The sequence below is a fragment of the Gopherus flavomarginatus genome, chromosome 1 (genome assembly GCF_025201925.1).
Source record: "Gopherus flavomarginatus isolate rGopFla2 chromosome 1, rGopFla2.mat.asm, whole genome shotgun sequence".
Classification (NCBI taxonomy): Eukaryota; Metazoa; Chordata; order Testudines; family Testudinidae; genus Gopherus; species Gopherus flavomarginatus.
The window spans coordinates 8,192,683-8,212,194 of NC_066617.1; the positions used below are offsets into that span (position 1 = coordinate 8,192,683).

A 19,512-nucleotide genomic window follows, 5' to 3' on the forward strand; every position below is an offset into this window, starting at 1 on the left:
TTTTTCCTTCATAGTAGACACCTTCAGGCCACTCAGCGTCATCTCCTCCCTGGGCTGTAAACTGACAAACCTTTATGTCTCTGGAATAAAAGGGCTTTAGAGAATTAACATGGTACACTTTAGGCTTTAGGATGGAGGTGGGGAATGCCATGAGATAGAAATCTTCATGAGGTTCTCCTGCTAGAAATCCCAGGGAAGCATCTTCTCAGGAGGGAGGAATTGAGAGCTGGCCGGAGGCGAGGCCTCCCAACTCCACAGATCCAGGGGATCCCAGGGGAAAGGGAACCCCACAATTCATGGCAGCAGGAATAGACCCATCAGAGTTGGCTCCCATGCCTCGCTGCTCTGTCTTCCATTTCCCTATGAAGCATGGCTCCTTTGTAGCATCTGGGGAGAGCATCCTATAGGAGGTAAAGCTGCTTTGGGAAGCTTTAACTGCAGAGGGACTGCCAGGTGGAGATCCATGGGGCTGAATAAAAGTTCCAGCCTGTGTGAAAAACCAAGCCCATTGTGCTACCTTCTCTCGTGCTCAGCCAAGCCCTGGGACACCCCTTCTGTGTGGAGTAGTACTGCTTTCTTCTCTTGCATGTTCTGAAGGGAGTTGAGCCTGAGTGAGGTCCCCTGTGCCTGCATAAGCTGAAAGGACAACCTGGGACACCAGGCTCAAATTCTGGAACCTCTCTAAAACATGTGGGGCCATGCATTGGCATAACAGAGAGCAAGATCTGGCCCTGTGAACATGCCAAAGCTAACTGCACGCCTCCTACTGCAGAAAAAAAGATTTAATGAACATTAGGATAGCACCACTGGACAAGTGTTACTCCCTTTGTAAACTCCTTTTCTTGGGGTTTTAGAATTTGGATGGGAATCTTGATCTGGGATGGATCTTTAGTGATAAAACTAAGTGTGGATTTTAAATAAGAAGAGCAAAAAAGGAAGTTACACCTCATAAGCCAGATGACTCCAAACGTGCTTCCTACTGGGACGCTGGGGTCGGTTTCTGCATCGCGCTCTCCCATAGTGGTTTGGATGTTTGCTACAGTAAGGGACGATATAGGCCCATCTTTTGTACTAAAGATACTTCAGGAAATGAAGGCCTGTTACTTTGTTTGAGCTTCTGCATCACGGAGTTTATTTTGTCTAGATCAGGCCCCTCTTTTATAGTATCTCCAAGTACATAATTAAGCTATTAAATCTGACAATTACCATAATGAATGCAAGCTAGAATTAGTTGTGTTCACTGCATTTGCCCTTATCTAGTTGTCTCCTCTCTAGGGTCATGATTCCCCACTGCCCTACACCTGCATCAGTAGCTACACACCTGTGCCAAAGGGCATGAAGCACTACCAGCATTTTATACCTCACTCACTTTGTACAGAGGTAAATGATGACACATGGTGCAGGGCAGTGGAAAAAATCAGGCTGCAGATTCATGCACACTGCACTAAAGACATATTCACTGCCTTTGTGTGGTCCAAGATAGGGGTCCAGTGAAAGCTAGGAGAGGACAATCTTGTGACTAATTATTGCTCATTTCAAACAGTGGATTTGGAAGCACGGTTTGCATCCCAGGCTCAAATAGAAGCCAAGGGGAAATTGGGGTGTAATGTCAGTTGTTCCATTCAGTTCAGTTCCATTTGGCCAAATTTTGAACCACTTGGAAACTACGTGTCCTAGATTAATGGAGGAAACGGAACTCTTGAGGTGCAAGCTCAGTTTGATGCTGATGTAATAAGCCCAAGGCTGCTCTGTGTTCCGCTTTTCTGTCTGTCTGCTTTGGGTCATCCCAGGAAATAGGGTTTGAATGACTTCCACAGGAGAATCTCTATTGTTTGTACAGCACAGACATTATAGAATTGTATCAGTCATACCAGCTCTGCACATCAAATTCTCCGCATCTCTTTATATGATGGGATTTGCTATATGATACTTTATTCCTCCCCCCTGTCGCCTCCCCCCACAACTGACAGGCTGACGGTGAGAGAGTCTTAAGTACTTGGGTAACACCACATAATAGTTAAAAGCAAAAATATTGGGTCTTTGTCCTCTCCTCCCCCAATATGTTGTTTTCCTGAAGCAGAGACACAACTTACCTTTCCTCCAGGAGGTATTTTACAGACCGTATATTCAAGAATCATTTCACCCACCTGTGACGTTGTGTGATGAAATATGACTATTTATGCCATTGATATTACCACTGTTATATAACTTATAACCATAAATATTGTACAAAGTGTATCATGTAAGTTATCAATGGAAAAGTTACAGTCTATCAAGTATGATTATCCTGGTTAAATCCATGTATCATCTTTATAGTGGACGTTATGACTTTTGGCTATGCAAACCTGTGCTGTATTCCTGGGAGACACCCACCAGATGGATTCACATCAGAGCTAGACAGCTATGTATTGATGGTCCATCAAGGACACTCAGATCTGACAATGGGCCTTTGAAGAAACTCATCCTGCCCAGTAGGTTTTCCTGCAGGATGCCCCAGACAGCAGGGAGCCAATGACTACTTCCCTGTGATACAGCAAACCATGTAAGCAAACCACATATACTCATGTGACCCTAGACTCAACCTTGGGCCAGTAATTTTCTACACACAGTGGCTGTGGGCTTTGTTTGGGACAGTAAATTTCCATGCACATGGCAGAGGACATAAAAGACCCCTGAGATATCTCCATTTTGCCTCTCTTCCTGCTCTAATTCTCTGGACTGTGGATTTACAAAAAATGGAGCATCTTGAACTATGGACCGAGGACCTTCCAATCTTTTGGAAGTTACCAGAGATACCTTACAAGCCAGCAAGCTATTCCATCCCTGCTACAAACCTGAGAGAAAGGCTTTGCAATCATTTGTACGTATATGATCTGTGAACCATTTATAACTCTCTTCTTTCCTTTTACTATTACAATCTTTAGTTAGTTTACTAAGGATTGACTGGGAGCATGTTATTTGGGTAAGATCTGGGATTCGTATTAACCTGGGGGTAAGTAAGTGTCTGATCCTTTGGGATTAGAAAGAACCTCACATCTGGCGAAATAGGTTTTCAATAACTTCTCACTATATTAGATTGGGTTGCCTGGATGGGAGCCAAGGGCTGGAGTGCCTAAGGGGGACTTTGTTTGGCTTCTGGTTAATTGGTGTGATGCTGCAGAAGCTCTTTTGTTACTGGTTTGGTGAATCCAAGTATAGGGTGAACCACCAGCTCTGGGGATTGTCTCTCCTATTTCATGCAGTCTGCCCTCAGTGTGACATTTTCAGTGTGGCTCATCCTGGGCATCCGGGGTCACACCACTGCTGATGTGCAACATGCAGCCACCTATGGTGTGAAACATGACACACTACAGGGGACTGGACTAGATGACCTCTCAAGGTCCCTTCCAGTCCACCGATTCTGTGATTCTATGAGCCCTCACCTATTCACTGATAGTGATTTTTAAATGCCTATTTACAGATTAATTTATGGGAAATGGTTGGCCTTTCAGACATTTACCTCTTCTATGCATTTCTCATGTTCTCCATTCTTTTGACATTCACTTACTTTTATCGTCTAGCTGAAGGCTGAAACTCTGCCTTTCCCCGCAGCACAGTCGAGAGGTATGTTTTTATTTTTAGTCCTGTTTCATTGGCAGATTTCTTGCTTATTTAATAAATGATGCTCGTAGGTTGCTGATTAGCATCAATCTACGGTATCCTCTGCTGTATTGTGCTCGCATGCACTCTTCATTATCATAAAATCTGGGGGCAGGACATTTGCATTCCTCAACAGCATTAGCATGTCTCATTTCCAAGTCTTTTTGTTATATTTCAAAAGGAGCCTAGCGTGTCTTGCGTGCAAAGACACATCTTAAAAATGACCCACAAATAGAGCTTTAAAGCATCCAATTGCTTCAGAACTATAGGCACCAAATACCCCAAATGTTTAGGGTTGTCGGGGCACATTCACCATGCTAGCAGCTTAAAATTTACCTTGTTTTCCTTTCTTATTTAGGTGCCAGTTCCTGCCCTGGAGGCTTTCCAACATGGACAGGAAAAGGATGTGAGAACGGGCATGTTGTTACCCCCATTTTATACATGGGGAACTGATGCACAGAGAGGTTAAGTGACTTGACCATGATCACAGAACAAGGTGGTGGCAGAGCCAGGATCAGAACTCCAATCTCCTTCAGCTGTCTAGAGGTCTAAAGTCCTTTATCTCTGCGGAGGCACGTCCTGCTCACCTTGAAGAGTTAAAAGAACAAGAGCAGCAGCAAAACCTGCAGACATGGACTGCTCTGAGTTCACGTTCCCACACTGAGCAAAGTTTGAGACACCTCCAGCCCATGCCACCCCTCAGGGCTTTCTTTTGTTCTAAACGTGCTTTTGCCAGGTGGCTCTGTGTAGCAAGCCCACCAAAGCCCAGTGGGACTGGAGGACCAGGCACAGGGTCTGTCATGCCCACCTACAGTTCGCAACCTTCCTCTTGCTTAAGTACTGTTTCCAAGCAGTATCTAGCTGGCCCCCATTGCCATAGTGATGGGCAGTATTTATCCCCACAACACCCCTGCAAGGCTGCCAATACCCACATTGTAAAGATGGGGAACAGAGGCTAAGTGACTTGTCCAAGATCACACAGGGAGTCTGTGGCAGAGCAGGAAGTCTCCCACATTCCAGGCTAGCATCATAACCATGGGTCTGTCCTTCCTCTTGCTGAGTCAGTAGCCCGCAGGGGGGATCCTTGAAGAGATTGACACGTGAGCTTTCTGTGGAGAGTTTTGCTTCAACTGGTTATTTCCCTCTCACCACTGATTTTAAATCTTGCCTCTTGGGTTACAATATGCCCCAGCGACTATTGGTGAGGGCCAAACTCTGTCATCTGCCACGTACCAACCACGTTGTCTGTGGAGAAGGCCGTGGTTAGAGCTGGCTATGTTGCTTATCATTGTCAGTTAGGTGCCTGTGTGCTGTCCGTATGCTGTCCCAGCACTGCGCAGATAGCTGGTTTGGAAGACCTCGATCATACTACCCAGAAGGAATGACCACTGGCACGGTTCAGTGACAAAGGCACTCGGCCAGGTTTATTGCCCTCATGACACAGTACTAGTGCCCTGGCTCCAGGGTTACAGGGACACTAACCCACGAGTGTCCAGTGGCAAGGAACAGCTCAGTCCCCAGCAGCAGGAATTTCTGCTGTCCCCAAGGCCGCACAGAGGGTTAAGGCGAGGCACCCCAATATTTATAGATAGACAAATAACTCATACCATCTTACGTGTTTCATGACATCTGCTTATTACCTCCTCTTGTATTGTGCTCCAGGTGTCTCTGGCACAACTTCCCTATTCATTACCTCTAGCAGACCCTCTGATCTGGCACTGGCCAGGATGTCCCTGGATTAAGCTTTTGGGGTGTGTTCTTGCACATACCCAGTATCTGTCACTTCTTAGGAGTGCCTGTGTTTTAGCCACACTGGCAATGCTTTTGCAAAGGTCATAGAGTGAACTTGTAAACATCTGCTTTAATATATGGCCTGACTTTGGTTCACAGCCTCTTGTCCAGGCCTCAGATCTTGCACCAGGCCCCGTGCTCCAGGCTCTCTTTTTCTCCTACAGTTACCGACTCTTAAAAGCCGAAGCCAGTGGGGTTATATGGATGCTCAGCTCCCCCGAAAAGCAAGCTGCAAGTGACCGGCCTTGGCTTTCAGGCTGCACTCAGCCCGCTAGCTCACACCCCTCTAGACAGTCGCTGGAGCTGTGTGAATTCTGCAGAGCATCTAATGCAATGTGCCCAGAATGTCTTACCTGTGGTCCTGGGTCACCCTGTGGTCCTTGAGATCCAGGTGGTCCAGTCACACCAATCTTCCCCGGCAATCCAACCTGCCCTTTAAATCCGCCCAAGCCAGGAACTCCTTTGGCCCCCTGAGAATTCCAAACAGACAGTGGGTCAGAGACTTCCCTTTAAATACAAATGCTATAGACATGCTCCCCAGAAAATGGGGGTTTGCAAAGGCCTACCCAGCCCATGCTGTCAGTGGGTTTACTGGCAGTGGGACATATATTAACCCTTTACATCTGGTTGTCCTATTAATAATGCAGTGAAATGATTTGAATGTGTATGGGGGGGTGCCCTTTGCCAACACAGACGCAGTGCTTAGTTCATCCATCCCTTGCATTCACTCAGTGCTGGCTCCAGCTTTTTTGCCACCCCAAGCGGCGAAAAAAATAAAAGAAGAACCCGACTGAGCTGCCGCCAAAGTGCCACTGAGGAGCAAGACAGCGAGTGAAGGGCCAGCCACCGAATTGCCGCCGATCCGGAGCAGGCCGATTTTGCTGCCACCGAAGTGCCGCCACTGCCCAATCTGGACGTGCCCACCTGACAAGGACACATTGCTGCCCCTTTCTATTGGCTGCCGCAGGCACCTGCCTCTTTCGCTGGTGCCTGGAGCCAGTCCTGCATTCACTACAGTTATGTCTCTGTGCCGGGCCCTCTGCTGCAATGTCAAAACAGCAGAACAAATACATTTGTGTCAGATTACACTCCCAGAGCACCCTCGTTATCTCAGAGACACTCTACCCAAAGAGCTGCCCTGTGCTAAGAGATGAATGGGGATGGGAAAATTTTCCTGGCAATATCCATTTCCATTCCCATCAATGCCAGGTGCAGGTGGGTATGGCCTCTGCTAAGGAACAGTGTTGATGATCTTGGCATCTGAACTCTTCTATTTACCCACAGAACAGTGACTAACCATCGAGGTACTCACCTGGCCCCCATCACTGAGCACTTCACAGATGTACTGATCCTCACAACCCCGCTCCCCAGCGCGAGGCAGAGCAGTGCTTTTATCCTCATTGTACAGATGGAGAACTGAGGTGCAGTGTAGATTAAGTTACTCACCCAAGGTCATGCAGGGAGTGTATGCTGGAGCCAGAATTTAAACCCAGGTCTTAGGAGCCCAAGTTCTGTGCCCTTTCCACTACATCATCCTGCCGGCCAGTGCCTGGCCTGCCAACGTGCTTCAACACTCTGGTGTGCCCATCTGTCGGGCTGAGAGGGTTGTTCAGACACCCTGGCCCAGTCAATCCCCAACCTTTCTGAAGAGGCTGCTACCAAACATGCCAATTGTGACAGTGATGGCCACACCCAATGGCACCGTCACTACTTTGTGACATGGACGTCACCCATCTACTGGGCGCTAAAGTGAGATGCCTAACTCATTTCACACGTGCTACCCAACACTCCCTGGAGGGTAACATGCTTCTCACTCCCTCTGGACCCAGGCTGGATGAGTCAGCAAGCCCAGAGGTGGAAAGGCTCAGTTACTAATACTTCAGCCATTAAATGCACACTAATGTGCACTAATGAGAATTCTCCTGAAGTTGCTCCGAGAAGAGAGAAGAACTTGAAGGAGGTGGAGGGGAAGACCTCAGTGACTCAGCCAAGCTGCATTTCTAATTCATGCAGCTGTTTCTTTTGAACACTAAGAATAGAAGCCCATCCATCTAAAGCAAGGCAGAGTCCCAGTAAACTATTCTGACGGGAGAGTCAGCTCCTTCCCTCACCCTCCCCAACCACTCCAAAGCAAAGCTCTCTTGGGGAATGAGATGGAGTGTGAGTCAGTCGGGTCGCTGAGTGTTGGAGGATCAAGATGGGAGCCCCCCCGACCTGATTGATGCAACGCATTCCCCCTGCCCAACAGAGCCTGTTTTCTCATTTAGCACAAGTGACCCCCGGTGACTCTCAGTTTAATTGTGTTTCAGGCACTGACTTGCATAAGCTTGTGCGTGGCTGTAATACAAAGGAGGCGCTCACAAGCGTGGGTGGCAGGCTGGGTAGCCACAAGGCTAGAACTTCTAAAGCAAACTAGCAAGAAGAAAAGTACGAAACTCTTCTTCTCTTTCTTCTTTTATAGGATCCCATGGTCAAGCTAGTCCAGATCCATGGTCCATCCACTCCAGAATCCCAACTCCAACAGGGTCCAAACAGATGCTTCAGAGGAAAGTGCAAGAAACCCACAGCATGAAGAAGTGGGGTAATCTGCTCCCATTGAAGATGTCCTCCTAATCCCTAGCAGAGATTGCACTGAGCCCTGATGCACTGAGGTGTTATAGCCCTTTCCAAACTTTTTAGCATTAACTGTTAAAACTCTGGATATTTTTGCTATTTATATCAAGGTCCAACTTCCTCTGACTCTTGGCAATGTTTTGGCCTCAACAGCTTCCTGTGGCAACCCAATTACACACTGAGTGGAAAAAACTGCTTCCTTTTATCAGTTTTGAATTTGCCACTTTCAATGTAACTGCATGTCTCCTTGTCTTTGAGAAATGAGACTGGGAGAAAAGAAACTCTCAATCTACTGTCTCTATCCCCTTCACTATTTCACATAGCTTTATCACGTCCCCTCTTATTTATCTCCTTTCCTAGGTAAACTATTCTCTCTCTTCTCTCTTATCCTGCTCCCTTCATCTCTTCTCCCCTCCCCTCCCTGTAGCTTTCTATCCTTCTCCATTTCCCCTCACTAGCTAGTAGCAGACAGGCAGGTATGCTGCATTAATTGTGTCGCTAATACGTCTGCATTGTCATTGAGCAATTCCGATGGCTGGAATTTTAAGTGCTGAATTTGTCCACAGCCTGGATTTCCAAGTTAATAACCCCCCCACCCCTCCACCCCCGCAAACCAACATATTTGAGTTTTGCAAAGCCTTGATAATGACATCATTTAGAAATACCATTTAAGGCTAAGAAGAGAAACAGCCAGCATGAATTCTCCTTCAGATAAATTTCCACCACACATAATAATGCATCAATTAGATTGTGATAAGAATAGAGTGTGTGCAATTCAATTCAAAGGAATTTTTTTTAATGTGAAAAAATCTGTAAAGGTGAACAGAAAAGCTGTTTTGATGTTAAAAACTCTTTAGGATACAAAAGCAGCAATAACCTAGATATTGGTGTAGTCTGCAAGTGCAGAGAATGAATGAATGGCTCCAGTGACTGGTCGTGGGAAATACAATAGAGCTGGTTGGAACATTTGCATCACACCAGTTTCCCCATCAGAAAATGTCGTTTCTACAAAAGCAAATTATTATTTTTTATTTTTGCAAAATTGTTTCGGGGAAATGAGCAACAGGGAATGGATCACTTGATGATTACCTGTTCTGTTCATTCCCTCTGGGGCACCTGGCACTGGCCACTGTCGGAAGACAGGATACTGGGCTAGATGGACCTTTGGTCTGACCGAGTATGGTCATTCTTATGCTTTTATGTTCTTATGTAATTCTGACAAAATTGCATTTAGAAAAAAAATTGGAAAAAACATTTAGAAAGTGTCAAAACATCCTGTTTCAACCTTTTTGCAACAAATCTCTCACTTTTTCATTTCAAAATGACTTTTCATTTGAAACTTAATTGTATACAAGACCAAATTTCAAAATTCAAAATTTTGGCTTTTTTTCCTGATTTGGGACCATTTAGAAAAAACACGTCAAGTTTCATGGGGCAGGAAATCTGTTTGCTAACCTGCTCTAATATACGTTCTTTCAGCACTAAGCCACAGACCGTGATAATACTGACTTCAAGTTGCAGCCATGCAATGACTGATTTAATGACCAACATGAAATGAACTGGTGGGTCTCAGTGTCATTCCAACTGGACAGTTGTCCATGTCCTCAACCCCACCCCCACCCATGGGCATTAGTAGAGAGTCTGAATGTGCTAAGAGCCTGAACTTCCTTTTCATCCCTAGAGATGGCGCTAGAGGACAGCACCATTACTGGTGGTGGGATAAAAAGGGGTCATCAAGCATGTACACTTGGCACCTTTCACCATCACTAAATTCACACACGATCATGCACGCACCATTATTAATGAGAAATTACAAATGCGGTGATAAAACAATAGAGCCGAGAAAAAGGCTGCCCTGGCACAGCACTGCCAGCCCCAAGCATTCACAAAACATGAGTCAGGACCCCCGAAAAACAATAGATTGGCTTTAAAATCATGAGGCTTTAAAAATAACACCTTTGGGTTTGCTTTACTTGCTTTCTGGAGTTTGAGCCTATAGGTTTCAAGTTTTCAAGCTTTTCTCCTCCACACAAGGAGCAGAAGCTTAGCCTTGGTCCTTTAAATGAAAGTTGAGATTCTAAAGTAATCACGTGACTCTGGGAGGTGGGGCTTTAAGAAAAAAACACCATATATATGGCAAGATGACTCAGGATAAGTCATTAGAGTTGGCAACACCTGACATTATCCGCTCAGTAACTGCTAGGGAGTGTGAGGAGGAGCAGCCAAAGCATGCATGGAGGGAAGAGTAGTTTGGAAGGAGAGCCAAGAAGTTTGGTGGGAGGGGAGCTAAGCAGTGAGGAAACCAAGGCACATATGAGAATTCGAGAGGTGGACGGGGTTGGAAGAAGCAGTAGCACAAGCAAGCCAAGGGAGCATATGGGTTTAATCTGGCCATGAATAAATTTCGGCTGAAATTGAGAGGAAGGTTTTAACCATCAGAGGAGTGAGGTTTTGAAAGCCTGCCAGTAGGAATAGTGGGGACACGGAGCCTAACTCATTTTCAGATGGAGCTTGGTAAGTTTATGAACTTCATAGAATCATAGAAATGCTGACCCCGAGAAGTCAAGTCCAGCCCCCCACATTAAGGCAGGACCAAGTAACCCAAGACCATCCGTAACAGGTATTTGTCCAACCTGTTCTTAAAAAACTCCAATGATGGGGATTTCACAGCCTCCCTTGGAAGCCTGTCTAACTTAGTTAGATAGATTTTCCTACTATCTAACCTAAATCTCCCTTACTGCAAATTAAGCCCATTACTTCTTATTCTACCTTCAGTGCACACGGAGAACAATTGATCCCCATCCTCTTTATAACAGCCCTTAACATATTGGAAGATGGTTTCTACTAGAATCATAGACTCATAGAATATCAGGGTTGGAAGGGACCTCAGGAGGTCTTCCAGTCCAACCCCCTGCTCAAAGCAGGACCAATCCCCAACTAAATCATCCCAGCCAGGGCTTTGTCAACCTCTAAGGATGGAGATTCCACCACCTCCCTAGGTAATCCATTCCAGTGCTTCACCATCCTCTTAGTGAAATAGTGTTTCCTAATATCCAACCTAGACCGCCCTCACTGCAACTTGAGACCACTTTTCCTTGTTCTGTCATCTGCCACCACTGGCAACAGCTGAACTCCATCATCTTTGGAACCCCCCTTCAGGTAGTTGAAGGCTGCTATCAAATCCCCACTCACTCTTCTCTTCTGCAGACTAAATAACCCCAGTTCCCTCAGCCTCTCCTCATAAGTCATGTGCTCCAGACCCGTAATAATTTTCGTTGCCCTCGGCTGGACTCTCTCCGATTTGTCCACATCCCTTCTGTAGCGGGGGGACCAAAACTGGACACAGTACTCCAGATGTGGCTTCACCAGTGCCGAATAGAGGGGAATAATCACTTCCCTCGATCTGTTGGCAATGCTCCTACTAATACAACCCAATACGCCATTGGCCTTCTTGGCAACAAGGGCACACTGCTGACTCATATCCAGCTTCTCGTCCACTGTAATCCCCAGGTCCTTTTCTGCAGAACTGCTGCTTAGCCAGCCGGTCCCCAGCCTGTATTAGCTGCATGGGATTCTTCCTTCCTAAGTGCAGGACTCTGCACTTGTCCTTGTTGAATCTCATCAGATTTCTTTTGGCCCAATCCTCCAATTTGTCTAGGTCACTCTGGACCTGATCCCTACCCACCAGCCTATCTACCTCTTCCCCACAGCTTAGTGTCATCTGCCAATCCATCCCATCATCCAGATCATTAATAAAGGATCATTATAAAGCAAATGCCAAATCTAATCATTCTACTATGACTTATTTCTAAAATATTTAAACTTTAGCTCACATTTATGACCCAAAAAATTTCATATTCATTAACTGCTATCAATTTGGACCCCAAATTACCATTGCTATGGAGACAGACCCCAGATGCACCAACGTGGCTACCTATGATAGGGTACTGGAGATGATGACCCAGGAGATCCAGGGCCAGCGCTTCCATTTAGGCGACCTAGGTGGTCGCCTAGGGCACCAGGATTTGGGAGGGTGGCAGACTACTCCGGTGGACCTCCCGCAGGCGTGCCTGCAGAGGGTCCGCTGGTCCGGCGGCTCCGGTGGAGCATCCGCAGGCATGCCTGCAGCAGGTCCACCGGAGCCGCGGGACCAACGGACTGTCCGCAGGGACGCCTGCGGCAGATCCACCGGAGCCGTGGGACCGGCGAGTCGGCCCTGCACCTAGGCCGCCAAAAACCCTGGCGCCGATCCTGAGGAGATCCCTTCCAATTATGTTCCTATGGAGCAGCACTGCAGACAAGGTGGATGGTGGGTACTGGACCAACCAGCAGGCAGACAGCTTGGGAGGCAGGAGGGGATATAGGGGAGAGATGGGCAGGTGAGGATCACGTACAGTGGCTGCACAGGAAGGGTAGATGGTGCCGATCCTGAGGAGATCCCTTCCAATTATGTTCCTATGGAGCAGCACTGCAGAGCAGGTGGATGGTGGGTACTGGACCAATCAGCAGGCAGACAGCTTGGGAGGCAGGAGGGGATATAGGGGAGAGATGGGCAGGTGAGGATCACATACAGTGGCTGCACAGGAAGGGTAGATGGTGCGGAGGAGCAGAAGCGGCATGTGGGATAGGACAAGAAGAGAGGTCAATGGGCAGAAGGGAACAGGCAGCTGCAGGGAGGTCAGGAGACATCTGGTGGTGTGTTGAGGTGAACAGATTTGAATGAAAGCTTTCCAAGTCTTTCCCCACTTGAGAACTTTGGCTGAGAGGGCCTGGACCTCTTAAAAACATCCCCATTATTACAACTGATGCAAATATTTGTGCAGAGAATGTTTCTTTCAAGCTAGTCCAGGGAGCTGCATGGTTGGGAAGCATTTCCCTCCCTTTCCCTGCTCTGCTTTGGATGCCACCACCATCTCACAGAACCTGGACCCCGAGTCCCGGCACAAAGGATGAAATAACAAATAAAAACGTCACCCCTGCTGTAACTGATGAGCCTTCAGTATGAGCTGGCACAGCAGTGTGGATCGTACCTCCTCACTTACACAGTGTCAGAGCCTTATTTACCTCCTACATCGGCACATCTGCAGAATACAGTGGACCTGATTCTTCAGGGGCTTAAACCAGTGGAAGTCAGGAGTGACTCCAGGGAGCAATTTAAATTAAATTGAATTAAAATTGGTATGAGTGAAAGGAGAATCAGGCCCAGTATGTTGGATGTAAAGAGTCAACACTGTGTGTATTTCAGTCCTTTAAGATCAATTTGCGATTCTACAAAAATGGCCTGGGGTGTATACACCACACCAGGGTTTCCACACCAAGGCCTAATTTACACATAGATTTTGTACCAGTATAACTATATTGGTTAGAGGTGAAATTTTTTACCAAAACATTTGCCAGTGTGGACACAGTTATACCAGCATGAAGGTATCTTATACCAATATATTCTCCTTCTGCATAGGAACGGCTATTTATGCCTTTATGCTGCTATAACTGCACCCGCACTAGGGGATTTGTACCACTTTAACTATACCGAGATAGATAAAGCAGTAGACCAGCCCCAAGGGTTAAATGCATTGCCACAGAGTGAACTTAAGGAGACATCTCCCCAAGTCCAAGCTTAATGCTTAAGACAGGTGACGCTTGTCCTCTGGAAAGGGTACATGAGATTTAGCAAGTGTATAATTTCATTAACTCAACGTGATGGATGGTTCATTCAAAACATGGCCTCTCGGTGTTCTTCTGAGAGTACTAACCTTTTCTCCTTTCTCCCCAGAAACTCCTCTGGGGCCATCTGCACCTGACATTCCTTGCTCACCCTGGAGGTAGACAAGAGAAAAATCAAAGCCAATGCATAACCGTGTCATTTTCCAAGCCAGCTGTAATTCAGTGACAAGTGCACACGCTGTTTGGAATGGGCCCTAGTACCACTTAATGCAGGAAAGAATTCATTAGATGTCACCTTAGAGACTAACAAATGTATTTGGGCATAAGCTTTCGGGGGCTAAAACACACTTCATCAGATGGATGGAGTGGAAAATACAGTAGAAAGATATACACTACAAAAGTGATTTTTTTCCTCCTGCTGATAATAGCCCATTTTAATTGATTTGTCTCATTAGAGTTGGTACGGCAACCCCTCATCTTTTCATGTTCTCTGTGAATATATATCTTCTTACTATATTTTCCACTCAATGCATCTGATGAAGTGGGTATTAGCCCACAAAAGCTTATGCCCAAATAAATGTGTTAGTCTCTAAGGTGCCACAAGGACTCCTCATTCTTTTTGCTGATACAGACTAACACGGCCACCACTCTGACACCTGTCATTAGATGTTGTGGCTCACTAGATTCCCTAAGATGGCAGTTCTATTTTGGGAGAGTAAAAAATAAAGCATGGTAGGTTGTTAGCAACAAAACCCGAGGTCTCAGGTTTTCCTTATCAAACAAGCCAATCTCCCACACATGCACAGCATCCCACCCAGGTACTAGGCGGTCACAGGGTCAGGTATGTTGTCATGGCGCCCTATTGAATCCAAGTGTTGCAGTTCGCGTTTACTAGAATTTGGTCAGCCCAGCAGAAATCCTGATGAGTAACATGCAGTGCCTGCCTGACTCTCTCTGCAACCCCTCTGACTGGGTGTATCACTGGCAGCAGATACGGTGGCAAGTTATCAGCTTTGGTTTGACACAATGAGGGTCTGGTTCAATGCCATTGAAGTTAATGGAAAAAATCTCATTGACTTCAATGGGCTCCAGATCAGGCCCTGAGTGAGTGCTCAGAGCAAGCAAACTAATGCATTGGCTGGCAAAGCTTGACACCTGCCCTCCCCTCCCCGACCAGCCATAGAGGTGAGAAAAGAGAACAAAAATCAAGAACCAAACCCAGGATTCGCTGACAGATATTTAGCATTCAGCTTTTGCTGTTCAAAAAGACCCCCCCGCAGTGTTCACTAGGCAGAGGTGCTGGAACAATTTGTACAGTGGAGGTGCTGGGAGCCATTGAACCAAACTGGAAACCCTGCATATGATGGAAACCACTTCAAGCCAGGGAGTGCTGCCATACTCCCTAGTTTTAGCACCTATGTCACTAGGCCTGGTCAACTGACCGAAATTTACAGCCATTTAACTGTATTTGGTAACAAACTGAATTTAAGCTAAAACCAGCCAGTCTGAAACTGATTTAAGCACATCCACACATGAGCTTGCGCTGATTTAGCTGCATCCGTTTAGAAGCAGATTGTGTGAAATCAGTACCATTTCTGTCCTTAGACAAGCCCACGGAGAGGGACATGGGCATTGGGTAATTATATTTCAAACAGCTGTAATGCCCTTACAAAGCTTCCAGCTGAGAGAGAAGAGGGGCCTTCCTACTCACCTTTGGCCCAAGCAGTCCATCTGACCCTGGTATCCCTGGTTTTCCAGGGCTGCCAATCTCACCCTGCATGTGGAACAAGATATTGGAAATATAAGCAGGTTGGGAACAGAAGGCACCAATTAGAAAGATGGTGGAGGGGATAATACATGTGAAAATCAGACCGAATGGAGAGTATTGCGATAAGGCGCGTTTAAACCTTCTCCAAACTGGTGAATGGATCAGCTGTCAATAGAATGGGCCATGGACTGTGTCCTCTGTTCTCCGGGTTGGGTCTGAGACAGGTTGGCAGAACATTATGACAGGATCTGTCATGGCCCAATGCTGGGCCTGACCTGTGGATAACTAGGAGGACCTCATTGCCCTGGGCTGTCATGGGCACACACTTCCCTGCGCTAGATCCCCTTTAAACTAATGTTAAAAGGAAGAAGAACAATAACAGGTCCTCACCTTTATTCCATCTGCACCAGGGCTACCCATCCGCCCGGGAAAACCACGTAAGCCCTTGGACAGAAATGACAACTAGCTGGTAAAGATACGTAGGACAAAACACAGTGATATCCACCCCTGTGAAAAGGGCCAGCACTAACTCATGCATGGCTTAACAGAGCCTGTCATAAGCAGCTGGTTAAGGGTTAATGTCTCTTTTACCTGTAAAGGGTTAAGAAGCTCAGTAAACCTGGCTGACACCTGACCAGAGGACCAATAGAGGGACAAGATACTTTCAAATCTTGATGGAGGGAAGTCTTTGTTTGTGCTTTTTGTTTTGTTCGTTGTTCGCTCTGGGGACTGAGAGAGACGGGACATCATTCCAGGCTTTTCCAGTCTTTCTGAATCAGTCTTTCATGTTTCAAAATAGTAAGTAATAGCCAGACAAGGCGGATGAGTCTTATGTTTGTTTCCTCAACTTGTAAATGTGTGTTTTTGCTGGAAGGATTTTTACCTCTGTTTGCTGTAACTTTGAATCTCAGTCTGGGTGGGGCGGGTCCCTCTAGTCTATATGAATCTGAGTACCCTGTAAAGCATTTTCCATCCTGATTTTACAGAGATAAATTTTACCTTTCCTTTCTTTAATTAAAAGCTTTCTTTTTAAGAACCTGATTGATTTTTCCTTGTTTTAAAATCCAAGGGATTGAGTTTGAACTCACCAGGGATTAGTGGGGGGAAAGGAGGGGGGAATGGTTAATTCCTCTTTGTTTTAAGATCCAAGGAGTTTGGATCTGTGTAGCCTCTCAAGGCAACCCAGGGAGGGGAGAGTCTGAGGGGAAAAGGAGGGGGATGGTTAATTTCTCCTTGTTTTAAGACCCAAGGGGTTTGGGTCTTGGGTTCCCCAGGGAAGGTTTTGGGGGAACAAACAGTGTGCCAGACACTACTTCTGGCTGGTGGCAGCGTTACCAGATCTAAGCTAGGATTTAAGCTTAGAAGGGTCCATGCAGGTCCCCCACATTGGTACTCTAAAGTTCAAAGTGGGGAAAAAACCTTGACAGAGCCTTTCTACAGAGTTGTGTAAACACTGCACTGCTCTCTTCTTCACCTGCCATCCACCTATCTAGCAGAGTGGTCCACTTGCCATTTTCTACAATCATTCAGGTCAACCAGTTTTCATATTTGTGGCACCATCTTCCCCTCTGCCCCTGAGAATAGCCAAAGCACTCATTATTTCTATGATGATGCTTGTTTCTTACCTTAGATCCTTTCCGTCCAAGGTCTCCAGATATACCAGGATCACCTTTCACTCCCTGAATAAAAGACAAACATGATTCTGAGAGAGGGAGAGAGGGAGAGGGAGAGAGAGAGAGGGAGAGGGAGAGAGAGTGTGTGTGTGTGTGTGTGTGTGTGTGTGTGTGTGTGTGTGTGTGTGTGTGTGTGTGTGTGTGTGTGTGTCACTTGCCCCACACAGAGCAGAAGAGATAAATTAGGCCAGAGGGACACTACGCAGAACCTTCTAATTAGAGAAGGGCTCAGTAAGCGAGCCAATCTGGAGGTGGCTTGTTGCAGCAGCCAATCAGGGCCAGCAGGGGCCATATATAAAGGGCTGCAGAAGGCAGTCTCTCCTTGGCCTGCTAGGGAGAAGGACTAGGAGCACCATGGCTAGAGCAGTGCTGGGCAGGGTAGCAGAAAAGAAGGAGCTTCTGGCTGACTGCTGCCAGACTGAGACCCTGGAGGAAGGGCAGATACGGTGCTAGGGCTGCCCCCACTCGCCCTGAGGGAAGTGGCCAACGTGGACTGCAGTTTTCCCTTGGAGCAAGGGACTAGACTGGTGACTGCAGCAGGCAACCAAGGCAAGTGGCTGGATTACAGACTGCCGGTTCCCCCAAAAGGCCCAGAAGAGGACGCTGCGGTCCGGGGAGCGATGCAGGTCTCAGAGAGGTGGAGACGACAAAGCGGCGTATCGGCGAGTGAGACACCACCAGAGGAGCGCGCCCTGCGGAAGGACTTGAGCTAATTCCAGAACGGCCAGCAGGAGGCGCCATGGTGGTGAGTCTCGCACCACCACCGTGTGTGTGTGTGAGCATGTGTGTGATACATACACATACACACAATGATCTGCAACTAGAAAGTTAAAAATACAGGTCTCCTAATAGCATCATCTTCAATTTATATTGCCCCTTTCACCCCAAAGGCTCCACTGCATTTTATAAGCTTGAATAAAGGAATCATTTCCCCCATGGAAATGCAGCCACCTCTGGGATGGAAAACACAGCAACACACACAATAGCGGAGTACACTCGAACACAAAGTGACCCCAAAGTGACTATCCCTCTCTGTCTTCGCATCGCAAACAATCTACTGATTTCTACATAGCTGCCAGGAATATGGTTGGAGTGTGATGAGGCTGAAAAAGTGCCATCACTCATCACAGGATGGCAGCTTGTTTTACGGGGATTCCCGATGTCAAGTGAATTGGAATAACAAACAGCCTTGAGTGTCTAGAGGTTTGGAAAGATCATATCAGTGCTGCGACAGCTAGCAGTTATTAGACAGTCTCCGTTAGCTCATTGTAGCGGAGTGGTTACCCTGCTCCTGCCCTGAAGGGCTTAAAATAGCCCTGGGAGAGGGCTGTGGCAGGGGAAAAGCTGGGCTGATTAGGAAAGCAGCCACAGCTGCAGCCAGTGCAATCAGGGCCCAGCTGACTCTTATAAGAGGGTGGTGGGCCGGAAGGACAAACACACACTCTCTCTAGCCTCCTGAGAGAGAAGGACCTGGCTGCCTGGGCGGCTGGGAAGGGTACCTGAGGTGGAGCAGTGCTGGGGAAAGGCAGAGGGAGCTGGGGAGCTCCATCCAGGAAATACCCCAAGCTGCAGGCCCTGCTAAAAGGGCCAGATAGGTACTAGGGCTGCGGAGGGGCAGCCCAGAGATAGGCAAAGGCAACTGGCCCAACCCCCCTTGACGGTGATGAGTTGAATCCTTGAGGGGGCAATTTAGGGGACTGGTCCTGCTTTGAGCAGGGGGTGGGACTAGATGATCTCCTGAGGTTCCTTCCAACCCTGATAATCTATGATTTCTATGTTTACAGATTGCATTCGGCCCCAGTGAGCAGGGGCTAGATGGTGACTGGCAGTAGCCACTGAGGCAAGGTGGGGATAGAGGGTTGGGGGTTCCCCTGTGAAGGGAGACCCAGAGCGAGGGGTTACTGCGGTGGGCAGAACCCCTGGGCAAAGGGCAGCGGGGTCCGGGAGGGACACTGGGGCCAGTGGCAGGCAAGACACCAGCTGCAGAGGGCGCTCTGGGCTGGAAAGAGTTAATTCCTGAGACGGCCAGCAGGAGGCGCCACACAGGTGAGTTGTCACCGCACCACACTCACATATTAGTTACTGCTCTGAACATTGTAGTGCCTGGCTCGTTCCCTCACTGAATGCTCTAAAGGGCTCTGAGGACTTGTAACACAAGCAGTCTGATGTGCTGCCCTGGCTTTGCACAGAGCTGGCTTTCGATATATTTGCAAAACTTTTTCAAATTCATTTGCAAAAGATTTTGGCCATTTTCCAGGAAGAGTCAAAACCAGAAAGAGTTCCCTTTTCCCCCCTGCTCCATTTTGGAGATGTTGAAGGCATTTAAAGGGTTAATGAGAGAAAAGGACAAAATTCCAACAGGAA

At 47.2% G+C, this 19,512-nt stretch overlaps 1 protein-coding gene across 1 annotated transcript in view; it reads right to left on the reverse strand.

Moving 5' to 3' along the window:
- Positions 1–513: 513 nt before the first annotated feature.
- Positions 514–19,512, reverse strand: part of LOC127040083 (collagen alpha-3(IX) chain-like) — a 65,979-nt gene continuing 46,980 nt past the window's right edge. The window contains exons 13-18 of the mRNA XM_050933856.1: positions 17,101–17,154; positions 15,866–15,919; positions 15,419–15,481; positions 13,797–13,859; positions 5,784–5,900; positions 514–636 (exon numbers count right to left, since the gene is read on the reverse strand). Of these exons, the coding sequence (XP_050789813.1) occupies positions 514–636; positions 5,784–5,900; positions 13,797–13,859; positions 15,419–15,481; positions 15,866–15,919; positions 17,101–17,154 (474 nt within the window). The remainder of the gene's footprint in view (positions 637–5,783; positions 5,901–13,796; positions 13,860–15,418; positions 15,482–15,865; positions 15,920–17,100; positions 17,155–19,512) is intronic.